General features: G+C 39.6%; 2 protein-coding genes across 10 annotated transcripts in view; both read right to left on the bottom strand.

Annotated features, from left to right (window-relative positions):
• ANK3 (ankyrin 3) overlaps window positions 1–27,091 on the bottom strand; it is a 685,538-nt gene that overhangs the window by 204,581 nt on the left and 453,866 nt on the right. For all 9 annotated transcript variants that reach the window (XM_061181623.1, XM_061181653.1, XM_061181663.1 and 6 more), the window contains exons 3-8: window positions 26,242–26,343; window positions 25,644–25,742; window positions 25,337–25,435; window positions 17,764–17,862; window positions 12,435–12,620; window positions 10,462–10,560 (exon numbers count right to left, since the gene is read on the bottom strand). In XM_061181623.1, coding sequence (XP_061037606.1) covers window positions 10,462–10,560; window positions 12,435–12,620; window positions 17,764–17,862; window positions 25,337–25,435; window positions 25,644–25,742; window positions 26,242–26,343 — 684 coding nt within the window. The remainder of the gene's footprint in view (window positions 1–10,461; window positions 10,561–12,434; window positions 12,621–17,763; window positions 17,863–25,336; window positions 25,436–25,643; window positions 25,743–26,241; window positions 26,344–27,091) is intronic.
• On the bottom strand, window positions 7,598–8,939 carry LOC133096465 (SWI/SNF-related matrix-associated actin-dependent regulator of chromatin subfamily D member 2-like). Its single transcript, XM_061198061.1, is given in 2 exon segments — window positions 7,598–8,820; window positions 8,823–8,939. Coding segments are annotated over 2 exon segments (1,332 nt in total). The 5' UTR covers window positions 8,932–8,939.

Here is a 27,091-nt window from a genome sequence, read left to right as displayed (position 1 = left end):
AGACATCTAAACGTTAACAAAATAGAACTCTTATGGGCGGTTTTTCTTTTCTTTCTTTTGCTTTATTGTATTTTATTTAAAAAATAAATTGTATAATGCAGGGAAAATATTTTTTTTTAAATGTATTTGCAATAGCATCACCACACAAACTACAGTAGCGTCTCCAGAAGCCCTGGACCCTTATAAAAACATTACAAAAGTCACCCTCCTGCTGAAGCGATGCTCACCTCTTCTCCATGTTCAAGTGACTGATGTCCTTCCTAGCACTGGCTGGTGGTGGCCTTGATTGGGCTTTGATAGCTCAGAAACGGAGGCTCTGCTTCAAACACCCTTAACTGAACAAAGCCTGGCAGCAGACCTTGGTGACTGGCCCTTTGTTCTAGGCGTGTCTTCCAAGGTCAACTACACTGCTGAATCACAAGACCCTTGGCTGCTCAAATCAACTTGCCTCTCAGTGTCTGACATTCAATACTCGGGTTTGGTGCACTTGCCTATACCCCTCTATTAGAATCCTATGGATTTCCCATCCCCCTTAATGCAGCTCACATCAGTTTGGGAAGTGGGTCCCTAACACCAAGTGAAGCTCAGCCTGAAATTCTGAGAGACCAGGGAGAGGACTGGGGCTTGAGGAAAGCAGGTTTGAATAGGTACTGGGTGCCCAGGAATAGTGGATAAGGAGACCTGGATGTTATTTGTTGACTCACTCTTGAATTCAACAAATATATATCGAGTCCTTCCCAGTGCTAGGTACTGGGTTACACTCCAGGGATCCCAAAATGTGTAATCACACGTAGGTCTGCCCTTGAGGAACTCAAAGTCCTGCAGGGGAGGTGAAGCACAGGGTGTGTGAGGCATATTTCACGACACCTCTAGTTTAGCCTGAATAGGACTGTTCAGCTAATGCACGCACAATGCTTAACAAAGAAGCTGGAACTTACTAAATACTCAAATCACGACTATTTTATATCATGATTACTACACATTTTTACCTACAGAAGAAAGGAAGAAAATGAGCATCCGCTGAGCACTTATTCTGCGGCAGGCAAGGTCCTGGATGCTTTCATGGTATCACCCTCTGGCTTCATGGAATGCAGCTCCATCAGGATGTGAAAGGTACCACTCATGGAGGCAGATCAAGGGCTGCCAGGCAGCAAAAATACAGGTCCTGCCTTCCCACAGTACCGGGAGAAACGGTTCTCTGAAATAAAATGCCTACCTCTCTTAAAAAATCTAAATGGCAAGAGACACATTCTCCATGGCTGAGTCCTTCACTGGAGGACTGAAAAGATGAAGTTCATCTTAAAGTCATTATCACAGAGGCAGGAATGTGGTAAGCATTTGGAAAGAGGATATTTACCAGGTGAGGAAAGATGTCCCATGTGAGGAGCTGGAGATAGAGGGTGAATAAGGCATCTCAGGCTGCAAGGGGCTTAGGTAATAAACACAGTGTGCAAGACAAACACTCCCACAGAATTAAGTTTCAAGGCCAACCACGGGAGAGGAAGAACAGGGCACGATGAGCACACACACTGGGGCAAGGAGGGGAGCGACCTATTTTAGGGGGTCAGAGAAAGCGTCTTTGAGGAACAGGATACAAGCATCTTTTACACAGATTAAAAAACAGAGGCTCACAGAAGTAATTGTGGCATAATCTCTGGCAACTGGAGACCTCTCTTGAGACCTACCTCAATTTCTGATATTTCTGAACTCTCCATGGCATGAACTGGGGAGAAATTACTATGTTCAAGTTGCCAGAAGTATTTTTAGTCCTCTTTGGGAGAAGATTTCAGTTTTATTGTTGTTGGTGGTCATGGTGGTCTCTGCTTACATAATGGGAAAGGTACCAATCTGCTTCTGGAGCCCAAAGGGGCAAGTCTATTAGGAGTAAAATTGCTTCTACTTAAAGTATCACTTTCCTTGGAGGGGAAAGTTGCATTTAGAGATAATTATGACACTGAAGGGAAGGAGGCCTGAGACTGATGGTGTCTCAGCTTTGTTCGAAAGAACTTTCTGTGATGATGGAAATGTTACGTATACAGTGTTAATACAATGGCTGCTAGCCACACGTGGAAATTGAGCACCCAAAATGTGGTTCTGGGGAATGAGGCATAGAAGGTTACATTTAATTTAAGTTAAAGTTAGTACTCAGTAGTTAGTGGCTACTGAATTAAGAGAGCCCAGGTGTAGAGGAAAAGGGGTTCTCCCTCTCTCTGGGACCAGAGACTAGGTTAAGGGGCTTAGACTCTGGCCAGAAGAGACGTAGTGTTGGTAAAAGGGGTTCTCGCTGAGGGAAGTAAGAGAGACTCTCCAACACAGTGGCTTCAGGGGGCTCACAAGGGAGCCCTTTCCTGAGGAAGGGGTCATAGCCTATGGACTTTGGGGAAAGGGTTATCCAGAACAGGTCCTTCAGCTCTGCCTTTTTCTTTTTTTAATCTCATTTTAAAAAATTAATTTTTACTGGCATATAGTCGCTTTACAATGTTGTGTTAGTTTCTGCTGTACAGCAAAATGAATCAGTTACACGTATACATATATCCACTCTTTTTAAAATTTCCTTTCCATCTAGGTCACCACAGAGCACCGAGTAGAGTTCCCTGTGCTATACAGTAGATTCTCATTAGTTATCTATTTTATACATAATAGTGTATATATGTCAATCCCAATCACCCATTTCATCCCTCCCCCCCCTTTCTCCCCGGTAACCATAAGTTTGTTCTCTACGTCTGTGACTCTATTTCTGCTTTGCAAATAAGTTCATCTGTACCATTTTTCTAGATTCCACATATACGTGATTATTATATGATATTTGCTTTTCTCTTTCTGACTTACTTCACTCTGTATGACAATCTCTAGGTCCATCCATGTCTCTGCAAATGGCACTATTTCATTCCTTTATATGCCTGAGTAATAAGCTCTGCCTTTCTGCTCTGAACTCCCTTCATCAATCCCAAAGTTTTTAGAGAAGTCTTGTTGGGCACTATAGCCAAGACTTAGTTGTGCTTTGGGGAATTAAGAGAGACTTTTTGGTATGGTTGAGCACTTGGGGGCCTCAACAAATTAGTAGCGTCAGGTCAGTGGCTTACTTGAGCCTGAACCTCCAGGTCTAGCTTACAGGAGAAGTTCTTTAATATTTGCTACAATGAATTTAACTGAGAACGGAAATCTCCAGATAATGTTTATCCACGGACTTCGTTTTGATTATGCATGTGCTGACCCCATGTCGACCTCTTATTTGGGCAGAACGTAAAATCTGACATTTGTATGTTTCCATCAACAGGTTTAGGAGTTCAACTGTCTAAAACCACTGCTCTCACTTTAACAAAAAGAACTTTAGATAAAGTAGCCTCTAGCTAAGAACTTTAGATAAAGTAGCCTTTATCTAAGAACTTTAGATAAAGTAGCCTTTCTTATGACATAATTGAGTTCCAAATGTGGCCGACACCCTGCTAAAGCTTTGTTCAAAACAACTGCTATTTGAGAAAGGCAGTCCAGTTGGACATGTTAACTAGTCACAGACCTGTGGCACACATGCCAAGTTCTATCACACGCAATTAGAACATCACATAGCTAAGTACCTGGGCCATAGTGTCTCAGCCTTCCTGGGCAAGGAGCCTTCACAGATGGAGATTTAGGCAGTATGGGGTAGTAGGAATTGAACCTTTTGAAATGTAGCTATTAAAGATACTGTCAACTATGAAACTGTTCTCTTTTTTCTTTTTTTTCATTAAAGTATAGTTAATTTACAATGTTATGCTAATTTCTGCTGTATAGCAAAGTGACTCAGTTATACACATATATACACTCTTTTTTTATATTCTTTTCCATTATGGTTTATCCCAGGAGATTGGATATAGTTCCCTGTGCTATATGGTAGGACCTTGTTGTTTTTCCATTTTAAATGTAATAGTTTGCATCTGCTAACCCCAAACTCCCAGTTCATCCCTCTCCCTCCCCACTCCCACCTGGCAACCACAAGTCTGTTCTCTATGTCTGTGGAAACTCACTGCTCTTAATAGAATGATTCACATGATATAAAAATCACATTTGAATTATTTCACACACACACAAAACTGTCTCTATAGAGAACTAAGATTTCCTTTGTCAAAAAGTGAAAACTATATAACCCGTGCTTCCTTTTCTACTATATGTATCAAAGCCCTTAAAGCCTAAATTTATTCTCCATTTGTATTCACTAGTTCTTTCCAGTTGCTTGGTAGCATTTACTTTTTCTGTTTCATCCTTACATGTCTTACTTTGTATATTTTAATCTGTAAACCTCCTGAAATCCTTTTGGAAACAAATGAGGTATAGCACTCAAACACATAAATCCGTAATCCTTTCAGAGATCAAAACAAAAAAGTACTACATACCAACACTAATAGAAGGATATTTTATTCAATTATCTTCCCCAAATGGGAAGTTAAATAATAATTTACAAGAGAAAGGTTAATGACAAGAGTGCAGATTAAGTTAGGTGGTCCATTATTTTGGATGAAAAAATGTCTTAGCCAGCAAAGTATTCATCTATCTTCTTCAATGAAAGGCATTTTGCAGGCATCCAATAATATAATTTGGCCTTTACCTACTCCAGTGCATAAATGCTCCTTACTGGAATGATACTCAGGAGCAGCTCTGGTGTGTCTTAGCTACATTCTCTTCCCCAAGAGAGCTAGGATGATTTGCTAAGAGAGCAAGGGTCACGCATAAATTCAGATGGTGTCAAGGCCATCTCAGCAGACACGACTCAGAGAATGAAGCATGCTGGCACTGCGCTGCAGTCTTCAGCAGCTATTCTATTAACTCCCTGAAGTGGACCCTCGAGGATGAACGGGTCTGGATAATCCGAAAGGAAATATTTAAGATGCCAGACAGGAGATCTTATGCAATACATAAACATGGCAAAATTACAACACAAAAATCAAAATTCACGTTATAATAAAAATCTAAGGAAAGGTGTTAATAGAACAAGTAAGTATCCTATAAATCAGTTACCATCACTGCTGCTCGGGGGTATACATTCACCACTGGCTAGGATCTGCTTTCTTGCTGCCTAAATTAGCTAGCACTACAAAGAAGCATAGAAAGCAATCCATTCTATTGTGTTCTCCCTTTAGTCACACCGCGTTTGGCTCTGCCTCGTATCTGCACATGCACTACACGCAGGAAATGATTCCAGAAGGGTTATCCCTACTCCTACCCCCAGCTCTCTTCACCAGCAGGTAGCTATTCTTGAGGTCACGCCCTCAGCCCACAAAGAACTACAAGACTGTATCCGCCTTTCCTCAAGGATCTGTCCCAGCCAGGAAGCAGAAATCACAGACCCCCTAAGACAAAGGTTGCTGCTGTCATTTTTTAACTTGACCTCTAACTTTCTAATCAATACCTCTATCTCAACCCAGTTCCTGAAGCATACGATTTATGGTTATGATTTGCAGCTAGTTCTTAGCAACTGAGGCTTAATGATCCTTCCTTTATTGTTTTGACCAGGCAAAATCTGATCCCATCTGTGTTCTAGGGCATCTCACTTTCACCTGCTACATCCCTGAGAGAACTCTGACCTAGAAGGACCCCACTCAAGTTGGGAAGGGAGAGGTCTCTGTAATACAAAAGGCTAAATGCTGGATTGTTACATAATAAAATTACTGGAGATTTGCAACCTACAGTGGGTTTCTGGAGGCAACTAGCAGTTGCCTCCGATTAAGCTTTTCATGAAGACCAGTTCTGCTCAGACATCCTACTGCAAGCCATCCATCACGTACTACAGAGGGAAGCATGTGTTGTAGGGTGTAAGCAACAGTACAAGCCTCCTAGTAAGTATGATTAAGTTCCACTGCAGCATTCAGTTCAGAATGCTATGAGGCCTCCTTAATTAGGAATGTCTGGAGAAAATGCTTTTCCAAATCGGCAAAAAGTCTGAATTTTAACATATTTTAAACAAAAGCACAATGTGACTTTTAAATCACATATGGTAATTCAGACAAGGTTAACAATGTAACAACGTGGGTCTGAGGTCTCCACTTTTTTATTTTAAACATCTTTATTGGAGTATAATTGCTTTACAATGGTGTGTTAATTTCTGCTTTATAACCAAGTGAATCAGCTATACCTATACATATATCCCCATATCCCCTCCCTCTTGCGTCTCCCTCCCACCCTCCCTATCCCACCCCTCTAGGTGATCACAAAGCACGGAGCTGATCTCCCTGTGCTATGCGGCTGCTTCCCACTAGCTAGCTATTTTACATTGGGTAGTGTATATATGTCAATGCTACTCTCTCACTTCATCCCAGCTTACCCTTTCCCCTCCCTGTGTTCTCAAGTCCATTCTCTACGTCTGCGTCTTTATTCCTGTCCTGCCCCTAGGTTCTTCAGAAACTTTTTGTGTGTGTGTGTGTGTGTTTTTTTAGCTTCCATAGAGTCCACTGATCTTTAATCAATAAATTAGCATCATTTGTAATTACCATAGTCATTGTTTTAATGTAAATGGATACTTTGGAATTGCTTGAAGGAGTCTGAAAATACTGCAATTTGTCCTCTTAAATTGCTTAAACATTACCCCAATCTTCTTATTTTCAGCAGCATCAGGAAATTTCTGAACAATGGCACAAAGACAAAACTTCAAACACTACCCTGACATGAATTTTCCAAATGTCCTAATTAGAAGACGTGACTTAATGAGGTTTTCTGTGAGTTAGAGATATAAAAGCAGAAGAATGCATCTTACAGACACGAGCTTCAGTTTTCACATCGGCGTGCCCTGTTTATACATGACTTAAAGAAGTACTTAACTTTGTCCTTCAAAATGTCACACTAGGCCTCGGGTCTGCCATGCTGCTGAAACCCAAGGATGCTGTTAGTGCAATAAGAACATGGCTCTGGAGTGACATGAGCTGCCTCATTTCAACTGATAAAGGCTTTTAGCAGGCTGATGACAACAGGATAGGAAACAGCTTTTTTTTTTTTTTGCCACCAATAAACAAAGATTTATTTGGAAATTTCCAAACCTGCCACAAGTGGCACTTGCCAAGCCCTAGGCCCACTCTCCTTCCCAAGCTGCAAAGGGGAACAACAGTCCTCCCCACCGCTCCCCTGCCCTCCCCCAGCACACTCACCCATGCCTCAGGCCCCGCCAGAGAACTAGCGTGCCCTCCCTCTAGGAGGCGTTACCCCTGGGCCCAAGAGCTGGGATGGCAGCCCTCTGGCCTCTCAGGAGATGACGGCGGCCAGAGCCGTTTGCATAGACTGAGAAAAGAAAATAAGGAAGGAGACACCAAGTAGGGCTCCCTGAAAAACCCCAGCTTACTCCTGTGCAAAAAAAGCGGCCTTTGCGACGTCAAAGCACAGCCCCCAGGTCCTACTTGGGCCTGCCTGCAGGGGGCACAGGAGGCCTCTGCCGTGAATGCAATTAAAGCCGACGTGTAAGTAGTAAGGCTCTGGGGACTAAGCAACGAGAAATCCTCTCACTACACTTACGAAACTAAAGCTGGGGAGCAGAGGGTGACAGGAGACACCCCTCACCCCCTCCTTATCCTACATGTCTGTGCCCCAGAGGGTGGTCCTTCCAGGGCTGGGAAGAAAGGAAGGGGTCCCTGAGCAGTTAGGTCAGGCGGATTCCCGGCACCTGTTCCAGGTCCCGCCTTTGCTGCTGCACCTTGGCAAAGATGTGCCTCCCCACTGCTTCCTGGGCCCAGGGCTGGTGGTAGGAAGCAGCTCGTCTCTCCTCCTCAGGATTCCCAATCACATCAGTGATGACCTTGAGGTCCCGGTGCTGGGAACGGAGCCATTCCTGGATGAAGTCCTGGGCGTCAGTGCTAAAACTGAGCATGAAATCCCTCTGGGTCTTCAGCTGGTTGATGGACTCAATGGTCTCGTGGATCTTGACATCAAGGGAGGCGATCTGCTGATTGGTGGTAGAGGCCAGAAAATTGCTCCTCTGATCCACCTCCGCATCAATGTCATAACAGGCTGTCTTCTTCTGGTCACTAGGGTCCACGCCAATGACATGGTTGATGACAACGGGGTCTGGATGCTGCAGCAACCCGGCTAGCTTCATGGGAATCTCAGAGAAACGGAGTTGGCCACAACTGAAGATCTGGCGGAAGTACCGGTTGCAGCTGACGTACTCCCGCTCGTGGTCCTGCAGCTGGTTGTATCTGACGTAGAGCCACAGGGCCTGCATGATGGCAGCCCTCGTCTGTGTTTGCACCCCCAGCAGCCTCGCCAGTCGGGGGTCCCACTTGTACTGGGGAGGCTGATGATCTAGCATGAGCAGGAGGGTGCACTTGACGTTGAGGTCTCCAGGCCGTTTCACCTGGAAGCCATCTGTCTCCTGGGTGGTGGGCATCCGGTGCCACTCCACCAGGGGGTTGTCAGGCCCGTACAGTTCCTTGTCCAGCTCAGTGACGAGGCTCTTAAAGACTGAAGAAAACTTCCTCTTCTGTTTCCTAGGATCATCCAGCAGTTTTCCCTCTACTCGGAGTTCCCAGGAAGCCACCTGGTCCCCTGCAGGGTTTCCCCCCGGAGTCCCTGCGGTTCCTGCACGATCACCTTCTGCCTTGCTGGGACCGAACATATTAGAAATATCGGTCCGCAGCTTTCGTTTCTGCGTCAGAGGCTTTTTGATGGCCTCCTGGATCTCCATCCGCTTTCGAGCAATGGTCTGGTCCAGCTTCCGCTCAAAAGCCAAGAGATCCATGTACACCTGAGGCTCTGGGACAAGCTCCCGAATTCGCTGAGGTAGAACTTTATCTGCCGCCACCCTCCTCTTTAACCACCGGCGCTGGGCAGGCATCGGGGGGGCTGGGCCTGGGGCACAAGCAGGCGTTTTCGGAATGGGTCCATCATGGTGGGTGGCATGCCAGGTCGAAGTGGAGCAGCTGTGCCAAATGGGGAGCCTGCAGGGGGTCCCACCTGCAAGCCAGCCATGGGCATCCGGCTCCCTGGTGACCCGCCAGGCCTCTGGTACTGCGCCGCAGGGCCCCGGGGCCCCCCATGCCTCTAGCCGGCCCGGGCCCCCTGAGCGCCGGTCCGGGCAGCGTGCCGGGTCCCGCTGGCAGAGGCGGAGCTCCCAGGGCCGCGCCCCGACATCGCTCTGTCCCTGGAAATAGCTTTTATATTAGCCCATTCTGAGTTCGTATTAATTTTTATAGAACTAATGAATTATAAGAAGGAAAAGAAAAATGAACCCTTAACATCCGCGGAGGGAGGCGGAAGACTGGAGGGGTGAAGAGCTTTGGGGCTGAAATTTGCCCTTTCTCATTTGCTAGCTCTGTGATCTGGACCAGCTATTTCTTATCTCTAAGCCTTGGTTTCCCCTTCTGTAACACAAGGATAAGGAACACTTTTCTTGATGTAAGAATAAATGAGATAAAAATGCTCAGCTTGGCATCTGCTTCAAAGGTGGTATTACTTTTACTGCTGCCACAACTACTGCTAGTACTAGTATTATGACTGTTCTCTCTATCGGGTCTATTGCCACTTCTCCCCTAACAAGTGAGGTGTTTAGCAAAAATAATACTTCAAATGCTATGTGCAGAATTACAGCGCTGCTGGTGCTGGTGTGTCAGGCACTGCGCTAGGTGCTCTGGGTACGCTCACTCCTATTTCTCAGTGACCCAGTGCAGGAGTGCCGATATTATGTTTTTTATCACCATTTATTATTTAATTTCATAATCCATATTAACTTCATCTTACCAATGAGGAAACTGATGGACACAGAAAGAAAAGTTAAATCCAAAACTGGAACCCAGGGTGTCTGAATCCTGAGTCCCCACATCCAGCCACTTCTCTATTCTGCTTCCTACTTTGTTTCTACTTCTGATGATGCTGTTGCAGACGATCAGGCCTAGAGCTAGATCAGCGTTTACACTCAGGGCCATATTACTCTGGATGTCTGAGTTGCCGTCTAGGAGTACACACGACACAGTAATTCCTTTCCCTATGATTATGAGCTTACTCAGGTTACAGAATCGTGTTAACTCATTCTGAAAGTTTATAGGGGACAGAAGATAAGAGCAAAAGGTGGCCTCTATCATTTGGCTTCTAAAGTTTGGGCCTTATCCAGACATTCCAACTCATTCCCACCTGGAAGATCAAGACCCTGATTTCTAGAGCACTGTTAAGTGCCATCCGACCCATTTCTAGAGTCTCAGAAATTTCAACTTGGGGGACAGTTTGTAGTTTCCAGTCATGATTATTTAAATCACATTTTCTATACGTTCACTTAGATATTTATCACCCACCCCCACTCCCGACCCCGATCTTGGTTTTCTTTTCCTCCTAGGAAATAGGCACACCTGTATGCAAGGAAGAAAACGCACTAGGATAAGTAGACATCACAGCTTCCACTGACTGGGAGGACCCTTGGAGGTCATCTGTCTCGCCCTCCTCCTCATGTTGGGGAAGGAGGGTTAAGAATCGTTTCAAATGCTTGAAGCGCACATCAGACCGCGGCACTCTTACCCGTGCAGTGAAGTCCACGGCTGCCGCTCGGTTTAACAGCAACGTGGCTACGTTGATATTTCCATAGTGAGCAGCTATGTGGAGAGGAGTGAAGCCACTCTGGAAAGAAAACAGAGCAGACGTTCAACTGATTCCTGCCGGCCCCTTGTCTGACATGTTAATACCATAACCCTGCCCAGATAAAAATGAGGAAGCAAAATATGCTGAGGTCCACATTCCATTCTGTACTAGGTTTCTTTCCGTTAGTGCCAATTGCTCATAGGATTTCAAAGAGATGCCAAACTCACAGGCAGAGGAATAGCCGGGAAGGAGCCAAGGGTGGAGACTGAGCCATTTTAGTAATCCAGGAGCAAAACTACACAGAAGCCAATGTTTCCAAAAGTTAAAATAGGGATGACAAGAAATATCTTGATAGCTCAAAGAAAGTTCGATTAGTACCACTGTTTTATTATTCATAGAATTGTCCACTGAAACTCTGTCAAAATTTAACTTGTTTTATATATTCAATATAGAGTCAAATTAACAAACAGCAAAAGCCAATTTTAATGATGAAAGCAATTTGGGGGGAAGAGGTACTATTACAATTGGTCTTGAATCATGGTGAATGCATTTCATAAAGAAATCGACAAGCTGGTCTCTTTATTAGCAAATGCCTACTTGATAACCCATTTTTCTGGATTATTCATACCAAGGTCATTTTACTTCCTTAAAAAAATGCTAAAACATGCAGCGATTCACTTAGTCCCCAAAGATTTAAACCTTATAGGAACTAGATGCATTTCTAAATTGTTAGCAAGCTTCTCAGCCATGCTAGCGATCTGACTGACTCCTGTCAAGGGTGGGTCATATATGTACCCTTCTGAGGTAACTTTCATCTTGCTGACACCACTGAGGGTAAGTGTCATGCAGAACTCTAAAGAACCAATCCTAGATGAGTAGAATGACAGGGTTGTCTGCAGCTTTAGGTATAGCTGATAAGTTTCTCAAGTGTCAAAACGCTTCATGTCACAGAACGCTATTGAAACACCCTTAAGTTTCAAGGCTTCCTCATACTTCCTTTCAAACACCAGGTTCAGCTGCAGAAAGCCCTGGTAATCAAACTACTATCTTCTCTGGCACATGCTACTTTGAGGGCGGGGGTATAAAGCAGGTATCTAGCCTACAGAAGGCAATGCAAAGAAGAAGGGAAAGAAATGAGGTAGCAGCACTAAGAAATGGGAGAATGATGATGCAGATATAGATCATATGTACACGTATATACATATATATACCTCTGTTGTTCTATTCACCACCATCTAGGTTAACACATTTGGAAGCAAAGAGGAGGAAAAAATGAACGGTTAGTTTGCTGTCGGTGATAATGGATGGCAGAAAGCTCATGACAGCTAAGTGATGAAGATGAAAGCTCTGATGGAAGCACAATAGGCACAGAAAGAAAGCTAGACTGAATGAAGGGCTACACGATGGCCTATTCCAAATGCCACATTTCCTTCACCAAGACTTGAAAGTGTCTAGACAATGGGAGTTGTTGGCTGGGACCCTGGCTGCTGGCATGGCTTCCACAGCTGATCAATACTCAGTGCATTGCCTACCGTCTTAGATAGCAACCAAAGGTTTATTTTGTGCACACTGTGGCTAGCATTTTGTAATTTTTCACCTTGATGTTTGAGCTGACGTGTTAACTACATTAAAAATATATGTTCAAAGGAAGGACACTATTGGGCACGTATCGATTGATTTCTTTTGAGGTGGCCTCCTGTTAGCACACATAGGGCAGCACCCACGGTTCCCTCCCAGCTTTAGATGCCAAGGGAGGGGGATGTGCCTTCAGCTGGATGACTTGGGCGCTTGATTTTATTCCTTTCGGTGCAGTTAAGTGTTCGGCATAAGCTCCAAAGGGAGCCCAGCCATTCTTCACATTTGGGTGCCTAACATAGGATGCTGCACGAGGGGCTCGTTTCCCAGGTCCTCACCTTCGACTCCACATCTGCATTGTTGTCATTCTGCAGCAGCAGGGCGGCAGCTTTCGTGTCATCTTTCCGGGCAGCGATGTGAAGAGCTGGAAGACGCACTTTTCCTTTCGTGTCGTTTTCTAGCAGGAGTGACACTACTTGATCGTGACCTTGTTGCAAAGCTACTGCCAACGGTGTGAAGCCATCCTGCGAATAGATGGATGGGTCAAGATTGGTCCCTATGGATATTTTCTTCTTAATTAACAAATAAGAAGGTGACTGAGTGACCAAGTGTCAATTTTTGTTCAGGGTTATTAAAGCTGACATACTCAAGTAGACATATATGTGGAAAGAAATTTAAAACTACACATACACCAAAGCAGGAAATAATTTAAAAATCTGTAATAAGTTTATGGGTTTCTTCCTGTGGAAAAAGTGGGTACATTTTGAAAGTCCTACCTAAAGAAGAAAAACATGGCAGAATTTCAGTATCCATAAAATAATCTCAGCGAAAACAATTACATCTCGGGTTAAATCCAGGCAAATTTTTCAAAGGAGTTCGTTTAAATAAGCTGTAAACATTTCCACTGCTAATTTAAAACTGTTTCATCCAGTACCTTGTTGCCTAGCATATCCTGTCTGCTTCATCACCGTACCTTGTGGCCTAGCGTATATCTGGTGCTCAATTAGTATATGTGAATTAATGAACTATACTCACTGCTGTTTTAAGAAAGATATACATGAAAGACTCGTGGCTTCTCTGACCAATGAAAGAAGGGATCATACAAAATGTGACTAAAGGCAATTCAGACATACACACACATCTATACATTGAGTCTTCCCACTGTATGGCCCTGGGACTTGACAAAGAGAAGACAGCTACAGATTTCACTGTGGTTAATTAATTTGTGGATGATCTACTGACTGTAGAACAGATAGCACACAGCAGAACATCCCAGGACTGGCTCCCAAATTTTAATTCTGCAATGCTTTCATTATCACACACTCAAAAGAACATTTCAAAATTATTTTTACTAGACAATTGGCAAGTAAGTTACTTATTATTTTATTCGGGTCATGATATTTTATATCTGTAGTCCCTGTGGCACAAATCAAGGGCTGCTCTAATGGAAGAGTGCTTATAAGGGAGAAAGAAAAAACAGAGTTACTTGCCTACTCACGTCTTGTGGGTTTTCCTAAAAGACCACTTTCACCATTGTATTCCTTGCTGGAAAAACACCTACCACTCCTACCACTTATTTGGCTGAATGCAAATCAGCACATTTATATTCAAGGATGTGTAACATATTGGCCCCAAGCGCCTAAGTGACAGTATTGCCCAGGCCCTTCTCGTATAAATCTTGTATAAATCTCCATTCTCCTTACTAACTGTGGACGTGCGGACTATCTCCACCCTGGCATCTAAACTCAGGCTATTTGCTGCACCCTGAAATGTCCTCCTCCTTGTTCTACATACACAAATTCTACCTATGCTCCAAGCCTCAAGATCTGGCTGAAGTTCCGTTTGCTCCTTTCAACTTTTCCAAGAAGATCCAAATGAGGAAGAGGATGAGCATTAATGCAACCAAAAGAACATTCCCTGCAACCACATGTAAGATAACAGAGAAAGGCTGGATACAACCTGGACGTCATCAAAATGATATCCCAGGTTACACTTAGGGACATAAAGTTTAGAGTGTAATTTAATGTTATGGGAAAAGGAATCTACATAACCGTGTAAATATATGATCTCATTTTCATGAAGATAAATGTGTGCATTGTGAACGTGGACAAAAAATCTGTTTGAATAAACAGAATGTTATCTCTAGGGAAAAGTAACCGTGGCTTTTTCTTCTTTTTGCTTTTTTATTGTACTTTCTCATTTAATACATTACTTTTGGGAAAAAAGAGAAAAATACATTTAAAAAAATGGAATGGTGAAAGGAAAATTGTGTATTAAGAGTTCATGTTGCACCTCACTTTTAAAACCTGAGCAAAACCTAAGGGGTAAAAATGACAGTTCACTTCTGTTCTGCAGCAAAATGCAATGGCTCCATTTCCACTGATAGGAAGTTTTCAATCCACAGGGCCTATACGTAAAGGAAACTACCTTGCACCAGAAAATCAACTGCAGCTGAGACATTAGCACTGACAAGAATGCGCTTCCTGCACAAACCAATTAAAGACACAAAGCACCAGCCCTAAGGTGTTAACAGCTAAAATTAGCAGCTCTAGATTTTTGTTTCCAAACCAAGTTTAAACGATTTGGTTTGCTCTGTACAGTTATTCTTAAGAGAAAAATACAAGCCGAAAGGAAATGTGATAGGAGCTCCTTGAGAAACTTCACTGCCTTGTGGAGTGTCTGGCACATAGTAGGTGCTTAATAATTACTTGTGCCATATAAGTGAACAAATACATTTACCTCATGCTTCAAAATTTTGATTAGCGAAAGAAGGAAGATAGACATGGAGAAGAAGGAAGATATAAACACAAAAGACATAAACGTAGTACACAGTAACACAGGAAAGGTTTCAAAAAGCACAACCATGCCAAAGACTTGATACATATATACAAGGTACATATGGAAGAAAAAATGTATTGACGGAACTTGGCAATATCACATCATATAATAAATTAAAAATCCTATTAAAATTTTTCCTTCTAAGGAATCCTTTCATTGCCCACTACTGTTCGTTCTGTAAATACAGACTTCTGTATAAATGATACCAATATTATTGCAAATTGTAGTTAGAACACTGTATGAATGAAACATCTTATTTCTTGCTGTTCTTTTTAGTCTCTAGTACTAATAATCCAAAGGAAGAGATAAAAATTCAGCCAAAGCTTCAAATAGCTCCAGATAATCAGATAGATGTTGTTTATATAGTGATGTACTAGCACCCTCATGAAGACATGGATGTGATTTGTTCTTAGAACATTCATTCATTTATTTTTTAAAGCTACCAAAAAAACCCCCCCAAAAACCTTTTGAAATTAATATAAAGGAGTAAAAAAAAATCTATCTATCTGCATTATCTATCTATCTATCTATCTATCTACCTATCTACATATCTATCTACATATCTCTGTCTACATATCTATCATCTATATATCTATCTACATATCTATCATCTACATATCTATCTACCGACCTGTCTACATATCTATCTATCTATCTACATATCTATCTACCTATCTATCTACATATCTATCTACATATCTCTATCTATCTACATATCTATCATCTACATATCTATCTACCTATCTATCTAGATATCTATCATCTACATATCTATCTACATATCAATCTATCTACATTATCTATCTATCTATCTATCTATCTATCTACCCACCTACCTACCTACCTACCTACGCTACCTATCTTCTTGCTAAAAGACTGAATTAGTTGTTTGAGGATCTCATATAATATTTCTTTTTACTTGGTTGTAATGCCTCTTTTGGGGCCTTGAAAGCTTAAAAAAAATGGGAGAACTCAGTGAGTTACTGATAATTAGCTGACAAGTTAACTCTAATCTATTAGCAGTTAATTGGGCTTATATTCGCTTCTAAAGGAGAGACACTTGATGCTCTGTCCGTCGCAGCCTGAAAAAGAATACTACCTGTCCCTCACAGATGAAAACGGTACTACGGAATTGCTGTCATCAGGACATTTATATTATTTCGTTTTTCCATCCAGAAATGTGAATGGGTTTTCTCTTCTACAACAACCGCTGCTGCCCATTCTCCCTGCAAAGTATGATGAGGCCTGCGCTTCGTCGTACTTCAGGGACTCACTCAGGCTACCTCCTCCCAGTGTGAGGATGGGACCTGCTCGACGTCTACAAATGTTGGTTCCTTTGTTATTTCTTACCAAGCTCTAAGGATATTATTGTTTAAAAATACATTCTCAAGATAAAAATCACCAAGAGAACTGAAGGGTATGAAGTGAAAAGTAAGGCTCCCTCTTAATTTTCAGAATAAACCATTGGTAACAATACTCTATGGACATTTTCCCGTATCAGTACATAGAGTCTTGTCTCCTTGTTAATAGTGCAGAATAGCATTTTACTGTCTAAGTAGAGCAGTATTTATCCAATGACTTCCCCATTTGTCCCTCCTAGTTTTTAAAAAATTGTTATTACTAATCATATTGTTGAGCTTCCTATATAATAACTATTTTTTTTGCATTATCTTCTAATATATGTGACAGAAATTCTTTGAAGTGGAATTGCTATGTAAAAAGGTGCATAAATACTAATTTTGATAGTTACTGCTTCTGCAAAAGTGTTGCAACCAATTGTCAACTTCACCAATAAGGTAGTTAAGTTCCAATTTTTTCTACCCCTTGAATTTCTTCCTCATCCCATGGGCAAAAGACTGGATCTCATTCTTCATCTGATTAATAAATTAATACTTCTTTGACTATGAGGGAGGGTGAGGTATTTTCATACATTTATGGCCATTTGTATTTCTTTTTGTGTGAACTGCCTCTTCATTTACTTAGTGGTTTCCCCTGAAGGCATAATCTCAAAAACTGGGTGAGGTTATATGCAATCCCTGTATTGCCATCTTTCTTGTGCCATTCAGGAAATACTTCAGAATGAAAGTCAGAGGAGTGGTATTATGAAAGGGATAACCCTACATCTGTTCTAATTCATTATTTTGTTAAAAATAAAGAATACCTAAACATTGGGCCTTTATTATTAGCAATAGATTTCTAGTGATACACTTTACAAGGGATCACAATCTTCCACCCAGATTAGTTTAAAAAATAAACTGTATTACCTAAAACAGTACCAGTGACTTAAATAACTTTTTATTTTTAAATAACTCCTCTATTCATGACTGCAAACGTCTTTTTTTTAGATACCACTTTTATCTAGTATTTAAAAATGTGTACTAGTTTTGTTTAGAAGTGTGAGTTTAATTAGTTAACTTTAGAAATATATAAATCCAATCATTATAATTATGCTAGCTTAAATTTGGAAAACAACAGATTTAAAACTTATGTTTTATCACAAAAATATTTCAAAACAGTGGCTGCCTTTGAGGCAAAATTGTAAGAAGCAGATAAGTGTTCTCAAGCAAATATGTAGATAGTAAATAAATAGCTCAGTTATAGGGTAGAGCTAGGCATTTAAGAGCAGAAAGGGTATCTATGCAATGGAAGATTCTTGAAAGACTAAGAATAGAGTTTTCTAATATATTTCATAAAAACTTGCGAGCCCACACATTAATATACAACTGCAATGAAATACCAGTGGGACAAATTCTCAATTTACAGCTTCAGGTTTATAAAATGCCCTATAAACATGTGAACTTACCCATGGAAAGAACCAAAGTGTCTTACCTCCGTGGCCAGGCTCTGGCTTGCACCATTGTCAAGGAGAAACTTGACAACTTCCAGGTGGTTCTCCTGGGCCGCCATATACAATGGTGTGAAACCATTCTGCAAAATAAGAATTAAAAGGTTTGTGGCTTTTTAAAGCAAATCTATCTTTCCACTGTACTGATGATATTATATATTCCAGGAAATCTCACACATAATAATTTTAATAATACTTTAATATATTCATATTTATTAGAAAACCTAAGCATCATAATTTAAGCAGAATGTATAATTCACAATTATACTTCCTAATTCATAGTTTGAGTGTGGTTCATTGCTACTTGTCTAAGTATAATTCATACCAATATATCCACTTTAGATAAATATGTACATTCATTTAACCATCAACTACTTACTGTTTACCATGAGTAAAGGATTTTACTAGACGCCATGAGAATATGCAGAAAAATACATTTGGTCATTGTCCCAATGAATCGTTTTTTATCCCAAGCAATAATTATTTATCTTAAATAAAATATGTAATACCTTTACATAAAATTAAACACCTGAAATAGCTCCTACTTTGGAAAGAATTTGTATTAATTTCATACAGCTTCAAACTTACCACAGATGGGGTGACTTAGAGCAAAGGAAAGAACACCAATTTGAAAAGGGTATATCTTCAATTTTAAAGTAGAATTCTATTAGTAGTCTACTTTTTATAAGTTTCCTTCCTTGCATTTTTTGCAAAGACGTGTTCAGAATACATACACACACATTCATATATTATATATTCTATTGTGCACCTTTGTCTGAAATGTGCCCAACTGCCAAGGAACTTGGAAGCAAATGAATACATACATCTTAAGCTTCTTAGTAAAAATATGTTGCATATATGTGTTTGTTCTCTAAAACAATGTATTTCACATCTATGAAATACTGTAATATTTTAAAAAACTTATTGTAAGATATATACACCAAAACAGGTACTTTTCAAACTATAATAAATTCTCTTTGAATAAGATTTTCAGAATTCAGTTCTATTTAACTGAATGATCTGGAAATTTTGTTGTTTACATTATGCAATCTCAAAGAATAAATGTAAATACATTCTAAATTAAATGTTACCAAATATTACTCAAAACTATGTGATTCAAAAGGTTTAGGTTAATTATTATAAGTATTAATTACCATATGATGAATAACATAATTCAGCCTCTGGTAACCTCACTTTTTTGGCTTATACCTCAGAATTAGGAAGTTAAAAATATTCTTGATAAAAGTATTATCACATAACAAATCTACCATAGCATATATACTTTATTCATCAGAGTTCCTCTATTCTACTTATTCTATTTTACACATAAATGTAATAAACTAGGTTATTTGGTTGCCAAGCTCAAGATTACAGACACCAAATTAGAGGCAGTAGAATATGACACAGTAGTCAAGCTTCTTCCTTTTAAATTATCTACCTAGTAACATCACTAAGTTCACTGCTGCTTTGTTCTGTTATGAAAGATTTTATCAATTTTAAACACGAAACATGGAAAAACTGCAATCCAGTGTGTGTGTGTGCGTGTGTGTGTGTGTGTGTCTGCGTGGGTTTCATCTCTGTCACTCTTCCCAGAGCTATGAAGGAACCTGAAAGCTGTTTAGGATTACCCTTTATCATACTGCTATTTTCTCCTTTTCGTATCTGACCAAAATGAAAGATTGTTTAATCCTTGGCTGATTTAAATATCTCTTAACCAAAAAAAAGGGAAAAATATTAATAAGAAAAGAAAGGTGAAAACCAGCGTGGATTTTTATCACTCTATGAACTGAGTATATATCTTTCCACATCACCCAAAATTTCCAGATGGAAGATTCAGATTTTAGGAGTAAAGTTCTTAAGGAAAAATTCCAAAATGGATGTCATTCTCTCGGACATAAATATCAAGTAGATAGTATATGTCAGTGGATTCTCAACTTCAGGGCAGAGGTCTGCTGTAGTTCAAGTTACCTAAGAAACACGGGTTCACCTACAAATGCCTCGTTTCTAGCCCAGTGTACCTGCACTGTTCTGGAGGAAACCTGCCAGAACCAAACATTTCATGACCCCTGAAGGAAACCCAAAACTAGGCACTGAGGTTTAGGAGATGCTGTTCTTACAGACCTGGAGCTTCCAAAGAGTGGTTCTTAAGAAGTACAACTTTTAGATCACTCCGTGTGCCCTTTTCACAATGGCAGAGAGTGAAATGTGTACAACTGGAATTTCTCAGAAATAATACGTAGACACGGGTCACAGCAAGATGGGGCTCTGTAGTGAATAGTTTCCACAATAGCTTTTCCTCTTGTTTTTTGAGTGCTTGCCATTGTACCGCTATTACCTGAAAGCTGGTCATTTTCTGAATGGTCACATTCTTTCATATTGTTTCATTTTTATATATTTTTATGGATATATAATACACACACCAAAAAACTCACTCTTTCAAAGTGTAAAATTTAGTGGTTTTTTTAAGTCTGTTCACAGAGTTGGGCAACCATCCCCACCATCTAATTCCAGAACATTCCATCACCTCAAAAAGGAACCCTGGACCATTAGTATTCATTCCTCATTTGCCCCTCCTCATGTCCTCTGGCAACCACTCATCTGCCTTCCATCTCGATGGATTTGTCTGTAGTAAAAATTTCATGTAAATGGAATCATCCAGCATATGGCATGGAATGGTCTCATTCTACCTCTGCGGACCATATAGACAAAATGTTTTTGGTGAGGACTCCATAATGGAAATTTCAATTTTATACTGGGTATTTGAGTGTGTGTGTTTGTGTGTTTATTTTGGTCCCTTCCTTTGGCAGTATTGTTTCTATTTTCTTTAGAGGAACTACATCTTCACGGATGTGTAGGTAGGACTTGTCTTGGTTGGACTTTGAAGTAAACTGGCCTGCCCTTCTTCAACCACAGGTGGACGCACGTGCGGCACGGCTCTGCTTGCTCTTCCACGTCTATTCTACGTCCTTCTCAATTCTCTTTTCTACCAAATCTCCCCTCCCCACCCTCGAATGGCCTGTAGGGACTGTATCAAAGGGCAACCTTACCCTTTAGCTTCTGATTAGGTTCTCTCACTCCGACTACCTAGTTTCCAAAGCTTTCTGAAAGCTTCTTTAACCTTCTATTCTATGGGTTCCTCATATAATTCCAAATTGCTGAAGTTATTTGGATTAAAGCAATAGAAACTAACACTAATTAATAAAAATTTCATTTATTGGGAAAGGATCAACAAGGCGTGAGAACACATACACACTAGTTATGGTTCTAGGAAGATAATTATAAGCATCTTTTTGAAAGAGTGAATAAAAATATTACCATTACTCTCTAGTGCAAAGAGCGTTAAGGCACAAGTAATCCGGTGTGGATGACCTAGAGCTGTAATGATTTTTCATGAAATAGTACCTGGATTGGGAAGATGGTAAGATTTCAGAAAGAATGTTATTTTTCTCCTAAGAGAAAAAAGTACATCACTGGTTTTACATTAATTTCCTAACTTAGGAAATTTCCAAAACAAAGAGCTGACCAAAAAGGAACATATGGGTGGCCCAATTTACATTTCCTTTTCTGTAGCAACAATACACTGAATTCTCAAAAGGCTGAAGACTGAGTATGCTTTTTGACGTCTGATTTTATCCAATATCTTCAGTACCTTCTGCTCTGATTATGGTGTTATTATAAGTATTGTGGTGTTATCATAAGTATGCAAAGTTGCAGACTTATAGTTTTATAGACAGTACTGAGGCATGCTACCTAATACCAAAATAAAACAAAATAAAATAAAAATGAAATGAAACAATACATATAAAATAAAATAAGGGCTTAAATTTCATCCATGAAATTTTATCCATCCTAGTTTCCTCCAACCAAGCCTTTGTATATCATAAAGTGCTGTTATGAATTAAAATGTTAAGGGCATGGTGATATATTTGTACTGATTTACATATGGTACTAATTTTAGTGAAGGTTGTTTACATCAGAGATGTGCTATTAGTTTAAAGGTCAGAAAGGCTCTATCTGGACCACACCCATTGTCTGACTTCATCAGGACCTGACCTCCCCCCCACCCCATAGGAAACATTAAAAAACCCAGAAAGACAAAGGAAGCATTGGTTTAACTGAAGGGTCTTGTCTTTGTTAAAACCACTGTGAAAACCTGTCAATTTAGAATACTTTGATAGTTAAAATATTATATGAAATAGACTTTGCTTCTTTATAAACATAGTTGGTACCTTATATTATGGAATAAAGACAGAGAAGGAGAAAAGCGTGAGGGATGTCATTTGACATGGCAGTTTGAGATTTTTCAAGAGCAAACGCTGTTAATCATTGTTGTATTTCGTATAAAGTATTAAGAACTTAGTAGAGTTAAGAAGTTAGGAATCATAGTAGAGTTCTTTAAAATCACAATTTAGTTATCTAACCCAATTTCTTTCTTAGGGTAGGCCTAAGTGATTCCTGGAATGTTAAGTAATATAAGAAAGAGTTAACTAACTTATTAAGACCTAAGATCAAGGCAATGACAAGAATTATTACAAGAATATCCACAAATTCCTAGTTTATAGAGCCTCAGTTCATCAGAACTTGATATTGTCCCATGCCACTTTTATTTTCAAGGAGAATTTTTATATTTAAGGAAGGTGAGGGTCTCTCTTTACGCTGTTTCTTGTTGGCTATTAAATATTGTCTATAGGATAAAATTTCACTTAGATAGGGATACACCTTCTTGAATAATAATATTCCTGGGATGTTTTATGTTCTGCCACCAAATGGAATTTCATTGCATTTCATGGCATTATTGCTTGCTGTTCTTTAAAGTTCCTTTTGAAAAGCTGCTACCAGGAATTATCTTTGAAACTCCATTCTGCTGCATGGTGATCTCATTACTTATTCTGTCCACAGAACGATGCGGTTCAGAAGGCTTCTGGGGGCAGGTGTCCAGAGGAAAGGGGGGCAGGTTTTCTGTCAAGTGGGTGGCTGGGTATTCCAGGCACAGCTGCAAGGAACAGGGAATTTCACAGCCCACGTTCTCCTTCTGCACTTCATCATCAGGAGAGAATGTGTATACATTGAAATCAAATATGGTTAGGATTTTATTTCGACTACAGTTTCTTCCAGACGTTGCAGAGAAGGTTTAAAACCATGCCTCCTCTGAACATTAGCCATGAATGTGTATAATGTTTAAAAGAAGGGAAGGTTAATTTTTCCATCCCTTGGGGGGAAAATAGGAAAATGAAAATGGACTAAAGAGTTTTCCCACTATCTCAGAGCTTAACACTAGCTATTTTCTAAGTAAAAAATTACAGGGGCATTTAAAAATAATTGGTTGAAAACCATAATGCTCCTCTTGTGGTCAGCTGGTCTGTATTGCTCTTCAAGTACCATACTTGTCAATATTCAACTTTATATCACTCCTTTCTGGAAAAGCTTTATTACTGTAAGTGAGCTATCAAAGGGAATCAGCACAGGTGGCATAGACCATGTAACAAATGTCCAACCACAGGGAACTAGAGGTTAGACCAATTATACAAGAAATCATGTGGTTGGAAGTACAGTGCCGTTTCTTTTCCACGACACTGTTATTCAATGGCATCAGAGCTTTCATCGCTACAGTGGGAGTAACAAGGGAGAGAATCACTACAATTCTGTGGACCCATAAAATATAAGAGGCTCCTGTTATCCAAAGATAATCAGTACTGGAAAAGACTGAGGAAATCAAGTGCATTTAAAGTGGAGCTCAAAAGGCCGCAGTAAGTAATGAAAAAAGTTAGATTGAGACTTCATCTTGAAAGAGAAAACCAGACATTGTAGAAAATGACTTTATATGATTTAACAAAAGGTAGGTTACAACTGCATTCATGTACACGTTCTCAGAGTGAATGAAGACTAAACCAACTATGATTTTGGGGGAGAAAATGTATGATGTTCTTCCAACAAAATTACATGACGGCTTGACATCCTTCACTTTTTATTTTCAGAGCATAAGCAAAAAGATAGTCCTTTTGCAAAAACTACTTGGGAACCAAAGGCCTCACCTAATTTTTTTTCTTCATTTAATCTTTTGATTTTCAAGTCATTCGAGTTTGAAACACCTGTCAGGAAATCATCCAAATTCTTCACACAGTCTGGGCAACTACTGCCAGAAAGTCACAACCCCACAGCAGTCCTCCAGCATCACTTTCCCTGACTTCATGAAATCCTACATCTTTTGCAAAACTTGCAGCTTTGTTCTACAGTTAATGGGTTCAAAATCTAATACCCTGGGGTAGATACTGATGAACCAGGATAGATGTCAGCCTTCAGCTGGAAGGAATGTTTGAGTAGGGGCCAGTTTTAACAATGGTCAGGTCCTTAGAGATGATCACACTAAGTGAAGTAAGTCAGAAAGAGAGAGAAAAACACCATATGATGTCATTTATATGCGGAATCTAAAATACGACACAAATGAACCTATCTACGAAACAGACTCACAGACATAGAGAACAGACTTGTAGTTGCCAGGGAGGTGGGGTGGGGGAGGGACGGGCTGGGAGTTTGGGATTAGCAGATGCAAACTAGTATCTACAGGATGGATAGACAAGGTCCAGCTGTAGAGCACAGGGAACTATATTCAATACCCTGTGATAAACCATCATGGAAAAGAATGTGAAAAAGAATGTATATATATATGTATAACTGAATCACTTTGCTGCACAGCAGAAATTAACACAACACTGTAAATCAACTATACTTCAAAAAATTTTTAAAAAATGGTCAGGTCCTAAGTGGATATTTGTACGTTATGATGATGTTTGCTCTTCTACACAAGCTCACATCTGTGGGGACATGAATAGTAATGAATAATTTGGATAATAAGGACCTATATTTTTAGAACAATAAAGTGAACTCAATTTTTTTAGACTCAAAGTCTGCCAAATGATAATCTATTGGTATTTTCCTTAGAACTTCATGGAAGATTCTGAGAGCCTGTAGGAGGATCTTCTGAATGAATTATCAGTGTATATTCATTACTAACAATCTGGAAATTTTAAACTTTGGGGATTTTAAAGTTTCTTCTGCTTGTTTTTTTCTTTTTAATCTGTTTCAGGGAACAACGATGATGCCTGAGTTAGTAAACAGGAATTAACTAGTGTCTTCCCTTTTTTAACTAGATAAAGCACTGATATATTCTGAACTTCTAAGGGCATTTCCTCTTTTATAGGCCTCCTCATTTCCTTTGTCTGTGAGTAAATACTGAGACTGGATCTGAGCTAACATCATAAAACAGAATAAGTCTCTGCATTACAGAGGTCCTCTAATCGTTTGTGTCTATGACTACTAGCCATACATACCAATTTTACAGATGGATGACTTTTAAAAACCTTTACATCTCACACAAAGAGTACTGCAAATGAGGATATATATGAAACTGAATAATCCAGAATAATATGGCTATTCATGGGATTTAGCTCTTAAGTATTATATTCTTAGAAGATACATAAACCAAGCAAGCACCTGACCCAGAACACTGTTTGTGAATCATTATAACAACATTTCTTGGCAGTAGAGCTGTAGGCTTACCTGGGATTGGGCATTGACATTGGCTCCATTTGTAACCAAGACCTTTACCACCTCTGCTTGCCCCGCCAAAGATGCTATATGCAACGCTGTGTTTCCTTTCTGTAAAACAAAAGGCAAGATACATGAGCTCACCCATCTTTCTCTCTACTTTCAACATTTTACAAAATATCAAATCCCTCTATAAGTTCCCCAAAGAGAACAAGGTTGACAGGTATCTCATGAGAAGCGTGCCCCAATTCTTATCGAGGGCTGAATTCTCACTGAATTGGGCAATTGATATAAAAAGCACGAAATGTGTGATACTGACCTTTGTAGCTGCATCCACGTTGGCTTCTCTCTGTAGCAGCTCAGAAACAACTTCTACATGGCCTTCTTTGGAAGCAAGATGGAGAGCATTCAACCCATTCTGATTAAGTGAAGGGAAAGCTTTACTCAGCACGTTGAAAACAGAAGAGTAAACAGTCAACCAAGAACTCTGAAGAGTTCCCACCAACAACCACTTGTATGTGTTTAGTGTAGGAACTTGAATTAGGAATGAAAGTACTCGTGGCAATTAGATAGGTTGTTCTGATGTCATTACGTACTAAATTTTAGGAATTAGTTATTAAAGGATACATATCTACATTTCTGAATGCTTCTCTAACAAAGCAGAGAATAACTTGATAATTCAAGCTGGTGACATTTAATAGAAAACACTGGGAAAAAAGAGAAAGTCTTGGTAATATCTAACGAATGATTTAAGGAGTTTAAAGTTTGGATTTTTAAAATTTTATCTAAAAACTTAAATAACCATTGTAAAGCAATTATACTCCAATAAAGATGTTAAAAAATAAAAAAATAAAAAATAAAATATAAAAATAAATAAAATAAAAACTTAAATAACAACAACAATCACCACAACTAACCTGATTGCAAATGTTGATGTCGACTCCATTTTTTATGTAGTCAAGGGCCTTTTCTAAGTGTCCGGCTCGAGCTGCTCTTAAGTAACTTGCATTGGCATCCGACTGAATAAAAAAGAAAGAACGTGTTGATGAAAAAAGGAAACTAATATGCATGTTGCTAACTACCCAAAATTACTGTCCAAACTAAAAAGAAAGTAAAACTGAGATTTTTTTCAATTGAACTATTTTATTTCTAACATGAAAACACTAATAAAAGGTCTTCATAAAGTCACCAGGAAAAGAACAAATTCTTCCAAAGTTAGTTTCAAGTGTATAAAGTTACCCCTTCTGTGATGTCATAACTGATTCTGAACCGAAAGAGAAAATTTCCCATGATGTGTAGGTACGTTAAATCAACATACAATTTCATGAAAGTTAAGAAAAATCCTGTAACTTTCTGGTAGTTACATTATTATAAACCTCACTGTTCTCTTTAATCAGAAATTTAATTATACAGATGTTGAACTATAAGGCTACACCTGAAACTCATATAATTAAAAAAAAAGAAATTTAACATCTACTCCATTCTTTTGTATCTCTCTAATTTTTCAATTAATAGCTTCACAGATACATTTAGTGTCCGCCAACTTTTCAATTAATAGCTTCACGAATACATTTAATGTCACACTAGTTTAACAGGAATTTGTGGGTAATGATGTTCTCTTGAATTTTCCTGCAGGACATAGCCATGTGTTGGAACATAGACTGTATCTGAAAAGCATTCATTTATAAATGTCTACACAGTTTGTGAAGCATACTTTCCACATATGTTCAAGCTAGCTAAATCCACAGCCTGCAGAAAACTTTATCA

This window comes from Eubalaena glacialis, chromosome 1, assembly GCF_028564815.1.
Source record: "Eubalaena glacialis isolate mEubGla1 chromosome 1, mEubGla1.1.hap2.+ XY, whole genome shotgun sequence".
In the NCBI taxonomy this organism is placed as follows: Eukaryota; Metazoa; Chordata; class Mammalia; order Artiodactyla; family Balaenidae; genus Eubalaena; species Eubalaena glacialis.
The sequence above is the reverse complement of the archived record's forward strand: the minus strand, read 5'-3'. Positions and strand labels throughout refer to the sequence as shown.